This window comes from Trichechus manatus, unplaced genomic scaffold (assembly GCF_000243295.1).
Source record: "Trichechus manatus latirostris isolate Lorelei unplaced genomic scaffold, TriManLat1.0 scaffold00005, whole genome shotgun sequence".
Taxonomy (NCBI): Eukaryota; Metazoa; Chordata; class Mammalia; order Sirenia; family Trichechidae; genus Trichechus; species Trichechus manatus.
In genome coordinates this window covers 15,970,354-15,988,839 of record NW_004443941.1, presented here as the reverse complement: position 1 = coordinate 15,988,839, position 18,486 = coordinate 15,970,354, and the positions used below count along the sequence as shown (strand labels likewise).

At 40.8% G+C, this 18,486-nt stretch overlaps 1 protein-coding gene across 1 annotated transcript in view; it reads left to right on the top strand.

Moving 5' to 3' along the window:
• The window catches only part of PRKCE (protein kinase C epsilon), a 616,913-nt gene that overhangs the window by 413,276 nt on the left and 185,151 nt on the right, over positions 1-18,486 (top strand). The window contains exon 10 of the mRNA XM_004369495.2: positions 814-987. Coding sequence (XP_004369552.1) covers positions 814-987 — 174 coding nt within the window. The remainder of the gene's footprint in view (positions 1-813; positions 988-18,486) is intronic.

Genomic DNA, 18,486 nt, shown 5'->3' with positions numbered 1-18,486 from the left:
CAAGAAGAAATAACAATTAGAAAACAAATATTTAAAAAGTTCCATTGCAAATTAAAGCAGCGTTGAGGTAACACTTCACCTATTGAGCAAAAAAGTTTTTATGTAAAAACACCCAATGTTGATAAATTGCCATGAAACTAAAATACTTCTACATTGCCAGTGTCAGGGTATATATGTACATTCTTTTGAAAAGCAATTAGGAAATGTGTGTGAAGAACTGTTAAAAAAAAAAAAAAGTTCACAAATTTTAACTCTGTCATCCATTTCTGAGGATTTCTATCCTAAGGATGGAACCAAAAAGAAAGAAAAAAAAATGACATGCATAAAAATACTCAATGTAATTTATTTACATGACACTTAATAATCAGATATAACTTAGGTCTCTTATGAGGGAAATGGTTAGATAAATTGTAGTATATTTACTTGACTTGAGTGTTGCTAACTGTGATAATGATAAAAAACATGGAAAAAACTGATGTAATGATCGGTTAAGCAGAAAGAAAACCAATTTCTCTGTATACTATGACTGCGGTATATATAGTATATGTATCATCATTTAACAGATGTGCAGTGAGTGTCTCTTTTCTTTGCCTAGGCACTGTACTGGAGATTAAAAGTAAACAAGTAAATTAAACTAGTGGCTGTATTAGGATGGCAGTTTTCCTAATTTATTTTTTTTTAATGTTGATGTACTATATAAAATTGAAAAAGAAAATAAAAAGGAATTCGTTTTTAAAGCCTTTGCTTTTGGCTTGTGCTTCTTTTGATTCCATACATGTGTGGATTAATGTGGGTAATGTTGATTGGTTACAGGTCATGTTGGCAGAACTCAAGGGCAAAGATGAAGTCTATGCTGTGAAGGTCTTAAAGAAGGATGTCATCCTTCAGGATGATGATGTGGACTGTACAATGACAGAGAAGAGGATTTTGGCTCTGGCTCGGAAACACCCGTACCTAACCCAACTCTATTGCTGCTTCCAGACCAAGGTATGTTTAGGAAGAAGCTGGCTGACCACTGTCTTGGGGTCGCTCTGCAGGACACTGTGGTATCTTGACAATCAGATGAAAAAATCAATAATAGACCTTCTACATTCATGTGTCAAAGACTTTGTAAAGTGGAATGGATTTTACCCTTGAGAAGATCAGGGTGTATTTGAACAGCATCCTTTTTTTTAAGGGCATGGAATTTTCCACTTAAGGTTGTGCTTGCGAAGGCGTGAGAGAGCCATAGAACTCTTTGCAGATGTGGCTGGACAAAGCCAAATGGCTAAACCCAGTGTTTGCTCATTGGAAAAACCAACAGGTGTGGGTTAGTCCTTGCTCTGCCTCTGACTTTCTATCACTAGGCAAATCATTTAACTTCTATATTGCTTTCAGGTCAAATGAAAAAGAGTCAAGGCCACCCTACCTGCTTCTAACTTGTATAACATCATTTGAGGTAAAGGATATGAAAGAAAGATTGCTTAAAATCCCGTAGGGAAATACAGAAATAAAGTGGCATGTTAATTTACCATGTAGGTGCCTTGGAGCCAGAAGGTGGCAGTAAAGAAACAAAGATAATCTATAACCACATTATGGAGTCTGGCCTACGAGTGTCATAACTGATTATTTGTTACCTTATTCCACCAGGCGCTCCTTGGAAACTCAATGGGGCAGTTCTATTCCGTCCTATAGGGTCGCTATGAGTCGGAATCGATTAGGGCAACAGGTTTGGTTTTGGTTTCGGTATTCTTAGTAAAGAGGAAAAATGCCAAGAGTCTTAATGAAACTCTTAATTTATTTTATTTTGGGAAAAAAAGAGTTTATTAAAACCTTTTTGGGAGACAAATTAAAGTCTTTTAGGATGCCTTATTGATTTGTGGCCCTGGGCTTCTTAAAAGGTGAAGGTGACCTCATCTGAGCCCATATAGTGAAGGGACGGCCCCGTGGAGATGTGAACCCTTGCTCCCTGGCACGCTCTCACCTCCATGGTGTTGTGGATGCCAGCCTGTCCGTTAGAATTCAACAATTACTCATTTGGTCATTTAGCAGGCATTGATTGAGTCCTTCCCATGTGCCTGGCCCTGTGCCAGGTGCAGGGGATACCTGGGTGAGCAAGACCCAGCCCCTGATGTTAGGGAGTTTACAGCTTTTCCCAAAGGGTATTTCTCAGAATTACAGCCAGAATGCTCCTTAGAAGCAAGGACAGTGAGACTTCATCTCCAGAATGCTCCTTAGAAGCAAGGACAGCGAGACTTCATCTCACATACTTTGGAAATGTCAGGAGGGACCAGTCCCTGGAGAAGGACATCATGCTTGGTAACGGAGAGGGTCAGCAAAAAAGAGGAAGACCCTCAATGAGATGGATTGACACAGTGGCTACAACAATGGGCTCAAACATAGCAGCAATTGTGAGGATGGTGCGGGACCAGGCAGTGTTTCGTTCTGTTGTAGGTAGGGTCGCTATGAGTTGGAACCGACTCGACAGCACCTAACAACATTTCTCAGAAACCTGATCACTCACAAAGCTGTGAGAATAAAGGACTCTGTGGGTCATAAGTTTGCACTTTTGACCTGTCTTAGAGTTTAACACACATTTGCTTACTAAAGTCCCCAGGGAGATCTGCAATGGAAAAAAAAAAGATTAACTTTGTTTAGTCTACTGTTTCCCAACTTATTTGATCCCAGTTTCACACACACACACACACGCACACACACACACACACAACACCTATTCCACATTGAGAAACACTGGTCTTGTGGAATTTTTCCTATCCTTCTGACTTCTCAGGAGAATACAAAAATCTCTGCTGATAATCACTCCGCGTATCCTTCAAGGCACCATTTTAATCCTTTGTCTATGTAACCTTCCTCAGAGACCCCCAACACCCCCTTATTTAACAAGAACCTATTCCTTTCATGAACTAGTACAGACCTTATTAGCTGTACTCATTTTATTTTACTGTGGTAGGTATATAGGTAACAGAACATTTGCCATTTCTATAATCTTTGCCTGAATGATTCAGTGATATTGATTATGTTCATCATGTCTTTCAACCATCACCAGTAACCGTTCCCAAATTTTTCTGTTACCCTTAATAGAAGCTCAATGTCCCCTAAATATTTTCTCTTCCTTTCCCCTCCCTCTCACCCACCTCTGTTAGCCACTAAATAAACTTCAGTCTCTCTACACTTGCCTATTCTAGATATTTTGTATAATATGGATCATACAATATTTGTCCTTTTGTGACTGGGTGATTTCCCTCAACATAATGTTTTTAGGGTTCAGCCATGTTGTAGCATGGATCAGGACTTCAAGCTATACTCGTTTTTGAAGTATGTAATGTAACGCCTAATATTTATGGGTTCGTGCATGTTCATATACAGAGTCCAGCATGACAATAGAGGCCCAATGATGAGGTCAATTTTCTTTTTTTCTACACTAGAGCATAATTCTAGATTAATGAGAAAGGTGCTCTGTAGGTCTTTATCATCCACAGTGCCTATCGCAGGCCCTCATACATGGTAGGTGCTCACCGTCAGCTCACAATCTGAGGGTTGGAAGATTTTTTTAAAATCATCTCTTTTACTTCTCTTTTTTCACCATTGCGAAAACTGAATCTCAGGGAAGTGAAGTCTTTTGCCCACAGACACTCCACATTAGCAGAGTGAGACCGGGCATCTGGTCTCCAGGACTCCCTAACCTAGTGGCCCTGCTCTGATATCACACTGGTACTCTCTTGTGCTTGGCCCAGCATAATGTCCCCTGTCGGGGAGCCCTCCCACTTCTTCTATACCCAGCAGATCTCCCTCACTGTCTGAGGCGCTCTCCTGGGCAGGGAGGTATACTGACATTCTTTCTTAGCACACATTGACAAGAGGTCCAACATCAGAGGAGGGGTCTAGTCTAATTGTGGAGGCCTCTGTGGAACCCCTGGGTGTGGTAGGTCTTGGGAAGTAACAGTTGAGGGTCAGCTTTCGTACACCTGTTGGTGAATGAGTGAGGGTATGGGAATGGATGTCTTCAATGTCAGCAGCGTTCTCCTCTATGCACTGTAGAATATTGAGGCTAAGGTTCCTCAGTGTGTGGCCACTTTTGGAGCATAAAATGGTGTTGAATGACACCATGGATTTCCTTTAAGGCAAAACAATCACCAAGCTGACATAGAGATTGGGGTCTGAGTGACTAGAGGGTGAGGATGGGAGAGAAGGGACTTTTCTCTGCAGTTCAGAGACTTACTAACTCTCTTCTTAGCCCAATGCCAGATAGTCACAGTTAACAGGAGCAACTTTGTGTTGCCTTTCCCATGCCACCATTACTCAGTAGAACATGGCACACCTCATTTTGCACAACAGATGTATAGTCATCTCGTTTTTCTAAAGGGAATCATATTTTAACCCCACTGAAGGACCTTAGCTTACTAATGAATGGAATCTTAGGAAGAATCGTTTTGTAAACCCCCAACTTATCGTTTAAAAAAAATATACCTTTTCCTATGACAAAAACAGTCATGGTTTTAAATAATAGTAATTATTACCTGACTTTGAGGTAGGTGCTGGGCATGGGCTCATCAGCAAAAAATAAAATGATTCCCAAATGGAGGCACTTACAAAACAAGGGATTGGGAGATTGTACCAAGTTCCATAAGCAAACAAGGAGCAGCAAAGAGCATTGAGTAATTAAGTTCTAGGTCGGGGTATGCAAACCAAGAAGATGCAGAGGAGGGGTGCACTTTGGGGTCTGGAAGAGGGAGGGGGCTCATGGGGAGGATTTGGACAGGATTTAGGTGGAAGTAGGAGCTGGGTTCAGTAGCCATAGTTTAGCCTGGCAGTAGTTTCACTTTCCCTGAAGAGAAAAGAAGGTTCCTCTGGGCCACCATCAACATGGTTTCAGCTAAAACTCTAATACATGATTAAAGAACACAAACACCTGATTGCAATCTTATTAAGATTTCTTTCATTCTTCTTTGATTATGACACTCAGAGCAGCAATACCATTAAGTCTAGTTTAATTATTTTTAGGTGAGCCTTTGTTTTTCAGAGTGTCGGAAGAAATGCCCCCTGTGGAAACATTCTTTTGTGAACTCGCTGATAGACTGCACAAGGCTGCAGGCCACACACTACATAGTGGCTGCCTGGCAGGGCTTAGAAGGGAGTAAGATGCAGGTACTGTGTCAGATACAGTGACCAGTGGAGATGATTGTGTAAACCCATTGGTGTCAACGAGTGATCTGAGCGTTACTGTACCAAGTCTAACTACCCATAGTTCATTGCTGGGGGGCATTCTCCTTGGGATCTGGAAGAAAAAAAAAAAGCAAATGAGATGGCTTCAACTTTTTTTTTTTTTTTTTAGGTTTTTAATTTTTTTTTATTGATTTTTTGTTGTTGAGAATATACACAGCAAAACATAACACCAATTCAACAGTTTCTACATGTTTACTAGTGACATTGATTACATTCTTTGAGTTGTGCAACCATTCTTACTCTCCTTTTCTGAGTTCTTCCCCCCCCGCTATCAGAAATTCACTGCCCCATAAGTTTCCTGTCTTCTCTTTCATGTTGCTGTTGTCAGTTTGATCCCATTTTAAAAAAAAAAATCATTGTCGTCGAGTTGATTCCAACTCATATCGACCTTATAGGACAGAGTAGAACTGCCTCACAGGGTTTCCATGGAGCAGTTGGTGGATTCGAACTACTGACGTTTTGATTAGCAGCTGATAGATCTTAAAAAGGCACCATGTTCAAGGCTGACATTCTTTACTAGTTCAGCTAAACTATTGTTTGGTTTTAAGAAGACTTCAGGGGATATTTTTGGTTTAAGGTTTAAAGATTATCTCAGGGCAATAGCTTCAGGGGTTCATCCAGCCTCCATGGCCCCAGAAAGTCTAGAGTCCATGAAAATTTGAAATTATGTTCTGCATTTACCCCCTTTTGATCAGGATTCCGCTGTAGAATTATTTTTTTCTTTGCTTGTTTTATTGTATTTTAGATGAAGGTTTACAGAACAAACTAGCTTCTTATTAAACAGTTAGTACATATATTGTTTTATAACATTGGTTAACAACCCCATGACATGTCAGTACTCTCCCTTCTCAGCCTTGGGTTCCCTGTTACTAGCTTTCCTGTCCCCTCCTGCCTTCTAGTCCTTGCCCCTGGGCTGGTATACCCCTTTAGTCTTGTTTTGTCCTAGGGGTCTGTCTAATCTTTGGCTAAAAGGTGAACCTCAGGAGTGACTTCATTATTGAGCTAAAAGGGTGTCCAGGGGCCATAGTCTTGGGGTTTCTCCATTCTCTGTCAGGCCAGTAAGTCTGGTCTTTTTTTGTGAGTTAGAATTTCCTTCTACATTTTTCTCCAGCTCTGTCCAGGACCCTCTGTTGTGATCCCTGTTAGAGCAGTTAGTGGTGGTAGCCGGGCACCATCTTGTTGTACTGGACTCAGTCTAGTGGAGGCTATGGTACTTATTGTCTATTAGTCCTTTGGACTAATCTTTCCCTTGTGTCTTTAGTTTTCTTCATTTTGCCTTGCTCCTGAAGGAGTGAGACCAGTGGAGTGTCTTAGATGGCTGCTTACAGGCTTTTAAGACCCCAGACACTACTCACCAAAGTAGAATGTAGAACATTTTCTTTATAAACTATGTTATACCAATTGAGCTAGATGTTCGCCGACACCATGGTCCCCACAGCCCTCAGCCCAGGAATTCGGTCCCTCAGGGAGTTTGAATTTGTCCATGGAGCTTCCATAACCTTACCCTAAACAAGTTGTGCTGGCTTCCCCAGTATTGTGTACTGTCTTACCGTTTACCAAAGTTACCACTTATCTATTGTCTATTTAGTGTTTTTACACCTCCACCCCTCCCCTCCCTTGTAACCATCAAAGATTGTTTCTTTTTGTACGTAAACCTTTTCATGAGGTTTTATAGTAGTGGTCTCATACAATATTTGTCCTTTTGTGATTGACTTATTTCACTCAGCATAATGCCCTCCAGGTTCATCCATGTTATGAGATGCTTCGCAGATTTATCATTGTTCTTTATGGTTACACAGTGTTCCATTGTGTTTATGTATCACAGTCTGTGTATCCATTCACCTGTTCATGGACATCTAGGTTGTTTCCATCTTTTTGCTATTGTGAACAATGCTGCAATGAACATGGATATACATATATCTATTCATGTGATGGCTCTTATTTCTCTAGGATGTATTCCTAGGAGTGAGATTGCTGGATCGTACGGTATTTCTGTTCCTAGCTTTCTAAGGAAGCACCATATCATTTTCCAAAACAATTGTATCATTTTGCATTCCCACCAGCAGTGCCTAAGAATTCCAATCTCCCCATAGGCTCTCCAACATTTGTTATTTTCTTTTTTTTTTTTGATTCATACCAGTAAAGCCAGGGTGAGATGGTATCTCATTGTGGTTTTGACTTGCATTTATCTAATAGTTAGTGATCGTGAGCATATCTTCATGTGTTTGTTAGCCACTTGAATGTCTTCCTTGGTGAAGTGTCTGTTCATTTCCTTCGCTCATTTTTTAATTGGATTATTTGTCTTTTTGTTGTAGAGGTGTTGGATTTTCCTGTAGATTTTAGAGATTAGACCTTTGTCGGATTTGCAACAGCCAAAATTTTTTTCTAAGTTTGTAGGTTCTCTTTTTACTCTTTCAGTGAAGTCTTTTGATGAGCGTAAGTGTTTAATTTTTAGAAGATCCCAGGTATCTAGCTTCTCTTCTGGAGTTTGTATGTTGTTAGTTATGGTTTGTATCCTGTTATTGCTGTGTATTAGGGTCTGTAGCATTGATCCTATTTTTTCTTCTATGATCTTTATAGTTTTTGTTTTTATATTTAGGTCTTTGATCGTTTTGAATTAGTTTTTGTGTATGGTGTGAGGTATGGGTCCTGTTTCATTTTTTTGCAGATGGATATCCAATTTTGCCAGCACCATTTGTTAAAAAGATTGTCTCTTCCCCATTTAATGGACTTTGGGTCCTTGTCGAAGATTATGTGATCATAGGTGGATGGATTTACATCTGGGTTCTCGATTCTGTTCCATTGGTCAATGTATCTGTCACTGCACCAGCACCAGGCTGTTTTGACTACCATAGCTGTACAGTAGGTTCTGAGGTCAGGTAGTGCGAATCCTCCTACTTTATTCTTCTTCTTCAATAATTCTTTACTTATCCAGGGCCTCTTCCCTTTCCATATAAAGTTAATGATTTTTTTTTCCATTTCTTTAGAGAATGTTGTTGGTATTTGGATCGGGATTGCATTGTATTTGTAGACTGCTTTGGGTAGAATTGTCATTTTCACAATGTTGAGTCTACCTATCCATGAGCGTGGTATGTTTTTCCATTTATGTAGATCTCTTTTGGTTTCTTGCAGTAGTGTTTTGTAGTTTTATTTGTTTAGGTCTTTTACATCCCTGGTTAGAGTTATTCCTAAGTATTTTGTTTTTTTAGGGGTTATTGTAAATGGTATTGTTTTCCTGATTTCCTTTTCATTGTTCTCTTTATTGGTGTATAGGAATCCAATGGATTTTTGTATGTTTATCTTGTATCTTGCTATTCTGCTGAATCCTTCTATTAAATCCACTAGTTCTCTTGTGGAGTCTTTTGGGTTTTCTGTATATAGTATAATATCATCTGCAAATAGGGACAGTTTTACTTCTTCATTACCAATTTGGATGCCCTTTCTTTCTTTTTCTTACCTTATTGCTCTAGCTAGGACTTCCAGCACAATGTTAAATAGGAGTGATGATAAAGGTCATCCTTGTCTTGTTCTTGTTCTCAAAGGGAATGTTTTCAGCCTCTCTCCATTAAGAATGAAGTTGGCGTTTGGTTTTGTATAGATGCCCTTTATTATGTTGAGGAATTTCCCTTCTATACCTATTTTATTGAGAGTTTTTTAGCAGGAATGGGTGTTGAACTTTGTCGAATGCATTTTCTGTGTTGATTGAGATGATCATGTAATTCTTTTTTTTATGTGGTGGATTATATTGATTGATTTTTTAATGTTGAACCATCCTTGCATACCTGATATGAATCCTACTTGGATATGGTGTATTATTTTTTTGATATAATGCTGAATTCTATTGGCTAGAATTTTGTTGTGAATTCTTGTGTCTATATTCATGAGAGATACTGGTCTGTAATTTTCTCTTTTGGGGGTGTCTTTGCCTGGTTTTGGTATCGGGGTTATGCTGGCTTCATAGAATGAGTTTGGAAGTATCCCTTCCTTTTCTATGCTCTGAAATAGTTTGAGTAGTACAGGTGTAAGTGCTTCTCTGAATGTTTGGTAGAATTCTCCAGTGAAGCCATCTGGGCCGGGGCTTTCTTTTTGTTGGGAGTCTTTTTTTTTTTTTATTATTATTACCTTTTCAATCTCTCTTTTCTTGTTATCGGTCTGTTCAGATTTTCAACATCAATTTGTGATAGTATGGGTAGGTAGTGTGTTTCTAGAAATTTGTCCATTTCCTCTAGGTTTTCAAATTTATTGGAGTATAGTTTTTCATTATACTCTGTTATGATCCTTTTTATTTCAGTTGGGTCTGTTGTAATGTCCCCCATTTCATTTCTTATTTGGGTTATTTGTGTCCTCTCCTGTTTTTCTTTTGTCACTTTGTCTAGTGGTTTGTCAATTTTGTTGATCCTTTCAAAGAACCAACTTTTGGTTTTGTTGATTCTCTCTATTGTTTTTCTATTCTCTATTTCATTTATTTCTGCTCTGATCTTTATTATTCCTTCCTTCTGGTGGCTTTAGGCTTCTTTTGCTGTTCTCTTTCTATTTGTTTGCACTGTGTAGCTCATGTTTTGATTTTGTCCGTTTCTTTTTTTTTTTTTTTTTTGATGTGTGCATCTATTGCTATAAATTGTCCTCTGAGCACTGCCTTTGCTGTGTCCCAAAGGTTTTGGTGTGATGTGTTTTCATTCTCATTTGATTCTAGGAATTTTTTTATTCCGTCTTTGATTTCTTCTATTACCCAGTGGTTTTTAAGCAGGGCGTTATTGAGTTTCCATGTAATTGATTTTTTTTTCCTTGCTCTTCCTGTTGTTAGTTTCTACTTTGATGGCCTTGTGATCAGAGAAGGTATTTTGTATTGTCTCAATGTTTTGGTTTTTGTTGAGGGTTTTTTGTGGCCTAAGATGTGATCTATTCTGGAGAACATTCCATGTGCATTGGAAAAGAAGGTGTACTTTGCATCTGTTGGGTGGAGTGTTCTATATATGTCTATGGGTTCAAGTTGGCTGACTGTGGCCTTTAGATCTTCTGTATCTTTGTTGAGTTTCTTTCTAGATGTTTTGTCCCTTACCGAGAGTGGTGTGTTGAAGTCTCCTACTATCATAGTGGAACTATCAGTTTCTCTTTTTAGTGCTGTTAAAGTTTGTTTCATGTATTTTGGAGCCCTGTCATTGGATGCGTAGATATTTATTATGGTTATGTCTTCACGATGTATCATCCCTTTAATCATGATATAGTGCTCTTCTTTTTTTGTTGATGGTGGATTTTGTTTTAAAGTCTATTTTATCTGAGATTAGTATTGGAAATGGCTTCCACTTTCAAGCGCTAGTGAAAAGGAGCAGAGAAGCCAGTAAATTAGGCCAATGAAATTCAAACCAGTGTGTTGGACTTGAGTTCCCACTCTGCTGTGTGCTCTTTGGGAAGCTAAAGTAACTTGAACCAACTAGGGAAAGCTACAAAATTGCATTTAATTGACTGTTAAAACATAAGGTGCAGAAAAAGGGGATCAGTGACTTCCAGTTCCAGCCAATATGGAATAGCCTCATTCCTCCCAGGCCCTCTCTTTTACAACTAACACACCCTGGACATAATAATTATTTTAAAAAGGCATTATTCTGAAAAAGACTGACATAGCCATAAGAAATGATAGAAATTATACTGTCAGTTGATATGGATGAGAAACTAGAATTTCTGTATTTAAACTGCCAGATGACTTTTAAATGGATAACATTAAATTCCTGTCAGCAGTGTTTAATCTTTTCTCATATATATACAACTATTTCTTTGTAAAAATAATAACAATAAAGTAATCAATAAGGTATGGCCTATAGTTATTTTTAGAGCCCTGGTGGCACAGTGGTTAAGCTTTCAACTGCTAACCAAAAGGTCGGCAGTTCGAATCCACCAGCTGCTCCTTGGAAACCATATGAGGCAGTTCTGCTGCGTCCTGTAGGGTCACTATGAGCTGGAATTGACTCGACGGCAATAGGTTTGGGGTTTTTTTTTTTGGTTATAGTTATTTTTAAGTAACTAATTCATTCAAAGAATGCATACTTCTACTATATGCTAGATACTGTGTTAGATTCTGGGGTTACAAAGCTAAAAGCATACCTTGTCTGGACTTGTGGGGATGACTATCTAGTGAGGAGATAGAGGTGCAAAGAATGGTATTCTACCACATGGCAGCTCTTCTGCTGGAGTTACAGAAGTGATACATTTGAAGTTCTGCAGAAGGCAGTCAGGAAGGTTACCTGGAAGGGAGGGAACCTGAGCTGGATCTTGAAGCATGGGTAGCATTTGAAAGAGAATAAGGGTGAAGATAGAGCTGGGGAAACCTAAAACTTATCCTCAGATCTCAGTTTCATTATTTTTCAAACTGCTAGAACTCGCAATTCATTCTGTGCCCAGCCTCTTCCAAGGAAATGACAATGGCTGAACTATAGCAAGGAAAGAGAAGAGGAAAGGGAGGGTATTTGGAATATAAAGAGAGAAATTCCTGCTTCTGCAAGATCAGATGCTGACTGGCAGAGAGGGGAAGGTAATGCAAAGGCTCTGAGCCAGCATCAGGAGGCTGGGGCACTCCGGACCCCAGGCTCTCAAAGTGTTGGACTTGGCCAAGGTCAGGGCTTAGGGGAGAAGTGACTGCAGGAATTGCCTCTCCTGGGTTCCCATTCATCCACTGACTGCTCGGGACAGGAGAGCAGTTGGGTCCTAGGTTATTGTTATTGTTGTCTGATAGTTACAAGAAATATAATTCTCAGGCATTTTAAAATTCTAACTGTGTCCTTGTATTTATGATCCCCATTGGGAAACCATGCCGTCCAGCTGAATCCCACAAAACCTGTCATGAATAATTTCATCCACGACTTTTCTTCTTTAAATATTTTCATCTCTATATCATCTTACCCGCCCCCGATCCTTTGGCATTTCCTGCCAGGCCTGGGAAGCCAACTCCTAGAGGGCTTTGCTGGTGCTCCAATTATCTGCAGGAAAAGGAGGGTGAACTCCTCCTAGAGAATCCCCTCGGGCAACTTTCCTCACTGCGCTGGGGAAAACACAAAATGGAAAAATCCTTAAAAAGCAACTGGGGACATTTTGCAAAAGAGTTTTAATAATCTATGTGAATGTGTTGCGGTGCTGTAGGGAACTGGTGAGAAGGAGTGTTGACAATGTAGGGGAAAAACTGTAGTTTCAGTGAACTCTGATGTTTATTTTGACTGTTAACTCCGAAGAACAGCAAACTATAGCAAAAACAAAGTGAAAAATTAGGCCGTTGGTAGATTTAAAAAAAACTTTTTTTGAGATGACTCTGTTAGACTAGATCTAAAAGAGCTGAGAAAGCATTTGAGTGACTTTTTGGTTTCTTTCCTACTAGAACACATTGTCCGTAAGAGGTACCATGACTTCAAAGGAGGTGGAGGGGTTTTGACCAAATTTGGTACATGCCTCACAAGAGTGAATTGAGGCATTCAACACCATGAGTTGGTTTGTAGGTCAGGCAGCTGCGTGGATATCAACAGACTTGCCAATAAAAGATTTTAAGTGGAGATAACCTCAGTTATTTTTAATAGAGTTCAAGGAAATGAGGTCTACAGTGGAGGTTACAGGCTTAACGTTGGCAGAGTCAGTTGTCAAAGTGGACCAGACTTGGCAAACTTCATCTCCTTGCTTCTGAAGACCATCCTTGCCTGTTAGTGGGTTGGACGACAATGCTGTTCTTTTAATCAGTCAACCAACACATATTTAGTGAGGGCCTATTGAGTGCAAAAGGAGCCCTGGTGGCACGGTGGTTAAAGCACTCGGCTGTTAACCATAAGGTCGGTGGTTCGAACCCACCTGCCCCTCCACGGGAGAAAGATGTGACAGTCTGCTTCCGGAAATATTTACAGCCTTGGAAACCCTATGGGGCAGTTCTACTCTGCCCTATAGGGTTGTTATGAGTTGGAGTTGACTCAGTGGCAGTGGGTTTGGTTTTTGGATTGAGTACAAAAGTCCCTGGGTAGCATTAACGGTTAAGTGCTCGACTACTAGCCGAAAGGTTGGTAATTTGAACCCACTCAGAGGCGCCTGGGAAGACAGGCCTGGTGATCTGCTTCTGAAAGGTCACAGCCTTGTAAACCCTATGGAGCAGTTCTACTCGGCACACATGGGCTTGTCATGAGTCAGAATCGACTCAACAGCAGCTAACAGCAACAACTGAGTGCAAATCCCTGTGGGGCATAACAAGACTTTTACCCTAGGGCCTTCTGTCAAAGTAGTAGAGGGAGAAGCTCTGCTGTCTTGAAGGGGAGTGGTCTGAGGCCTTTGGAGGGATGGTGAGGAGTGTGCCCGTGGGGGCAGTGTATCTATGGGTAGACAGACCGGGAGTGCACTGGCCAATGAGAAGAAGGAGATCACCGTGTTCATATCAGAGTCCAGCAAAGCTTCACGGGGAAGGAGGACATGATCCACGTCTTTAAGCATAATAGGATTCGCTCTGTGTGTTAAAAAGAAAGGCTGTGGAGTTTATTTATGCTCACGTGGCCCCGAGGGCAGAGAGGTGTGTGTGTTGGCTCTCAATCTGTGATGCTGCTGCCTCCCGTAACTTCTTTGTCTAGAAGGCCACCCACCTTGCATTTGAATAGGACAGTTGCTTTTAAAAATGCTTCACGTCTCTTAGTCATCCCACATGTTCCCAATGATCCTTCTACGAGATAAATGAGATTGCTCCTTTTTTTTATACAGATGCAACAACTGAGGCCCAGCGTGGTCCTACCACTTGTTCGTAATAACATCCCCAGTTGGAATCAAGGTTTTCCAAAATCCTTTGTTCATACTACATCATTCTGACTTCTACTCTTCCCTTCCGTCCAGATTCTCTGCTTTGAATAGCCTCACCTCCAAACCTCCAAGCCTCTCTCCCCAGCCCCAGCCCCAGCCCCAGCCCCAGTCCCAGTTTGCTGTCATGCCCATGAGAAAGGGTCTGAGGGTGGCAGCTCTGTTTTACCTGGGCTCTATGATATTGAGATAAAAAAAGAGAAGAATATCCCTTAAGTCGGTGAGAGTAGTGAGGTCTGTCAGGGTGTTTCTGGAAATGTTTCTGTTTTCTGAAAGAGCAAGAATGGAAGAAAAGGGAAGGGAAGCAGAAAGGGGACATGGGCATAGGAATTATACCCAGAGTGGACTGGTGCAGGAGGAGGCCCTCACATTTGTCCACTCAGCCATTGTTTACGCAGCACTTCCTCTGTGCTGGGCACGTGCAAGCTGCTAGGGATATAGCCGTAAACAAGAGAGTTTGTTTCTTGTCCTCCTGGAGATTGCCTTGGGGGAACTTGCTCATTGCGCCATGATGTGAAAAGGGCTGGCCTGTAGCTAGTGCCCAGAATGCATTGCTTTGTTCTCCCTCAGAAACTGCTGGCCTTGTCTTTTTAAAAAATAGTATTTGTTATTACAAAGAATGTTTGTTAATTGTAGAAAATTTTGGAAAATTCAGAAAAGGGTGATTCAAATGACCACCGCTAACGTTCTAATGAGTATATTTCTAGTTTTTAAAAAGTACATATTTGTTCACATAGTGGCGTAGTGTTTAAGAGCTACGGCTGCCAACCAAAAAGTCACCAGTTTGAATCCACTAGCTGCTCCTTGGAAACTCTATGGGGCAGTTTTACTCTGTCCCATCGGGTCATTATGAGTTGGATTTGACTCGATGGCAACGGGTTTTTTTAATAGTAAACTTTTTCACTTAATGATATAATGTGACTATTTCCCTTGCCATGAAATATTATTCAACCAAATGGTTTCTAAGGTTATACCGTAGAGGAATTCTGCATTTGGGGGGTTGCAGGCGGCTGATAAATGCTTGGCCTCCTGTGGAGCTGATGTCAGCAAAGAATGGACCAGAATGCACCAGCCAGCGTGACCCATGATGCCTCTCTGCAGCAGAACCAGCTCCTCCTATTTTTATCTCTCTTTTCATAATAAAAACTTAAGGACCATTTGTAAGCAATCTGTTTGAATTTGACATATTGTAGAACAAGATTGAAATTTCTTTGATGTTTTACATATATGCACATGTCTTTGTCTAATGGATATTTTATTCTTCACCCCTAAGGGATATATTTATTCATTCCTCTGAACTATTGGCCGCTTCTTCTAAAGTGGTGGCTTTCAAGTTAGCTTACATGGAGGTGCCTCGGGAGCTACAGTGTATGTGTGTGTGTGTTGGGGGACACACATGTGGACACGTAGACCCCTATGTGTCCCGTGGCTAGAGAGCCTCCACACTCTTCGTCCTGCTCCATACAGAGCAACCCCACTTTCAACTGCTTCATATATTAGTATTCCAAGTACGGTACCATCTGAGGAAAGAATTTGACTTCAAAAAAAAGTTTAAAACCACTGCAGATTCTACCGTAGCATTTGGAGTGAGTCTTGTACATTGCATCTTATCTATATATAACTTGATGCATATATGTAGGCGCCATTTCCTGAAGATTTCAATTGCAATGGTCCTTCCATTATTAAAGTGGGCACTTTTATTATTGTTATTTGGGTTGAGATTGCATTTCGGAAGTAGATTAAAAACGTATTTTTTGTGTTCCGTGAGAGAGCTGCCTTAATTCTGTTGGATTGCTGGTAGAAGTGCCTAAAGAAAGCAGTACCCACAAGCCTGTGTTGAAACCTCTTTGGGTCACGGAGGGGAAGGTTTCCTATAAGCAGCTGATGTATAGAGGTCTGTGATGGAGAGAGAATGTGACTGGAATATGACTCTGTTGATGAGCAAGTTGATCATGAGCACCTGCTCTGTGCTAGAACCTTGTTAGGTGCCACTGGGAGACAACACAGACTGGGACTCTTTCCTTATGCTCAAGTGGAGGTGCCATAACATACATCAAACAGTAACTTAGAATAAAGGGAGGATGTGATAAAGAGGAAAAAGGAATTTATATTTATTGAGCACCTATTATATCATATAGCTATCAAATTGATTCTGACTCATGGCTACCCCATGTATGTCAGAGTAGAACTATGCGCCATAGGGTATTCGATGGCTGATTTTTTGGAAGTAGATAAGTGGATGGTGTAAGTGGTTAACACACTCAGCTGCTAACTGAAAGATTGGAGGTTTGAGTCCACCCAGAGATGCCTCCGAAGAAAGGCCTGATGATCTACTTCTGAAAAATCAGCCATTGAAAACCGTATGGCTAGCAGTTCTACTCTGACATACATGGGATTGCCACAAGTCAGAGTCGACTTGACGGCAACTGGTTTTTAAATGGTTAATAGGCGGCAAGCCTTGTGCAAGGTGGTTAAGAGCTAATTTCATAAATCTTACACAAGGCCCATGGGGTGTAGGTGTTACTGTCATTTCTTTGGACAGATGAGGACATTGAGACTCAGGGAGGCCTGGCAACTTGCTCAGGGTCACATGGATAGTTAAGTGACAGAGCTAGGATTCAGACCTACAGTCCCCACCCCTTGCCTCCTGTAGGGTAGAAGGAACCACTGTGGACCAGGTTGGATGTGGAATGTGCTCTGCAGGGGAGTTGTTAGGTGGAAGGTGAGGAGCAAGGCAGGTTTCATGGAGGGAGGAGATTTGCAACAATGGACCCAAAGTAGGCTGACGTTGGAAAGTTGTGAGCAAGACAGATTTATAAGGAGATTCTGGCAAAGTTGTGACATTCTTACAACGCCAGGCAAGGAGTTTGGACTTATTCGGGAAGTAAAGGAGGACTTCTTGAAGATATTATAAGGAACGATGGCTTAGGAAGCACAGCTTGGCAGCTCTGTGTGGTGTGGATTAAAGGTGAAAAAATGCAGAGATGCCAGCAAGGCAGCTATTTAATAATCCAGGAATCCAGAGGCAATGGGGGAGAAATTCTGAAGGAAGAAATGACGTAGGCAATTCCCCTCATTTTGTGGAAAGGCTGGCCTGCTTGTGGGAAGAAAGCACAGTGTTCCCGTTAATACTCCAGAAAATGTCAATTGTGTAGCCTGGACTGATTAGAAATAAAAGCTTGGACTGCTGCCAGTCGTGTTAAGTTACCTACACACTTGTAAGGTGTCATTTGCCCACAGTTCAATGGGTACATAGTGATCCAAATTAAAGAAAATGTTTCATCTTGAAATCGAAAACCAGAGGTTCAAGTTATGTAACCCTTTCACCAAACAAAGCCAGTTTCCTCATTGGTTGATGTCAGACCTCCTGTCTCCCCCCAGCTCAGGGTGGATTATCCAATAGGCAAAGTAAGCACGGTGCTTACCATGCTTACCAATCATCTGTAGTAAACAATTTCACATTTCTTCACCACATCAAAGATTCTGCTTCTTAAGTCTGGCATCTGTCTCTCTCCCAAACCCACACCACCTTCCTACAGAATCAAAGCCTCTTTTCACATTTACATTCTCTGACAGGGACCCATTACCCAGTGAGCAAGGTAAGCAAGGGCTTACTTGTGCTTACTTTCTAATCTGTAGTGACCAGTTTCACATGTTTTTCACCACGTCATGTGCCCCACATTATGTGTCCCAATACCAGCTATTGGATTTTAGGATTTACCTTTTTTTAGTGTATCTTTATTTAGATTCAAGTTGAATTTTGATAGTGGACTGATGTTGTTTTCCACAGGAAAAGTCACATGGGGCATTTTATAGAAGCTTCCACCCAGTCTATTGAGATTACTTAGCACAAAGCAATGGACTTTCCTTGTATAACTTGAACGTTTTGTACCAGTAGTCTCAGATACTTCAGATAACCCGGCTGGCCCTTAATGCTTTGCCTTTGAAGATCTTGCCAGGTGGTCAGTATGTCCAATTGGCTATTTGCGTTCATGTGTTCCCTATTGATTTGTAGGGTGCACAGGATACAGGAAAGGGGCAGGGCTTCGAATCTCAAGAAATTCAGGTTCTAGCGCTGGCTTCAGCCACTGATGTTTGCTCTGAGACATTTCTACAGACATTTATTAACTCATCCATAATAAAATATGGGGGGTAACAAAGAGAGGGGAGTTCAGACTATATGGCCTATAAGGTCCCCTCAGAATCTGATTCTAAAGGTCTGTGAAAATGCAGCTCATTGAGAACTGTGCATGGGACCACTAGAGACTTATCTCACATTGCTAATACGAGTGAGAGAAGAGCAATGATACAATGAATTGGAACAGTGCTTCCTTTTAATGTTCCCTTTTCAAAGCTCAATTCAGCAAATACTCCTACCTTGATTAAAGCCTTTATGCTCACAAGGCTTTTATTGTACATCAGAATTCCAAATCCAAACTCACTTTCAATGACTCATAG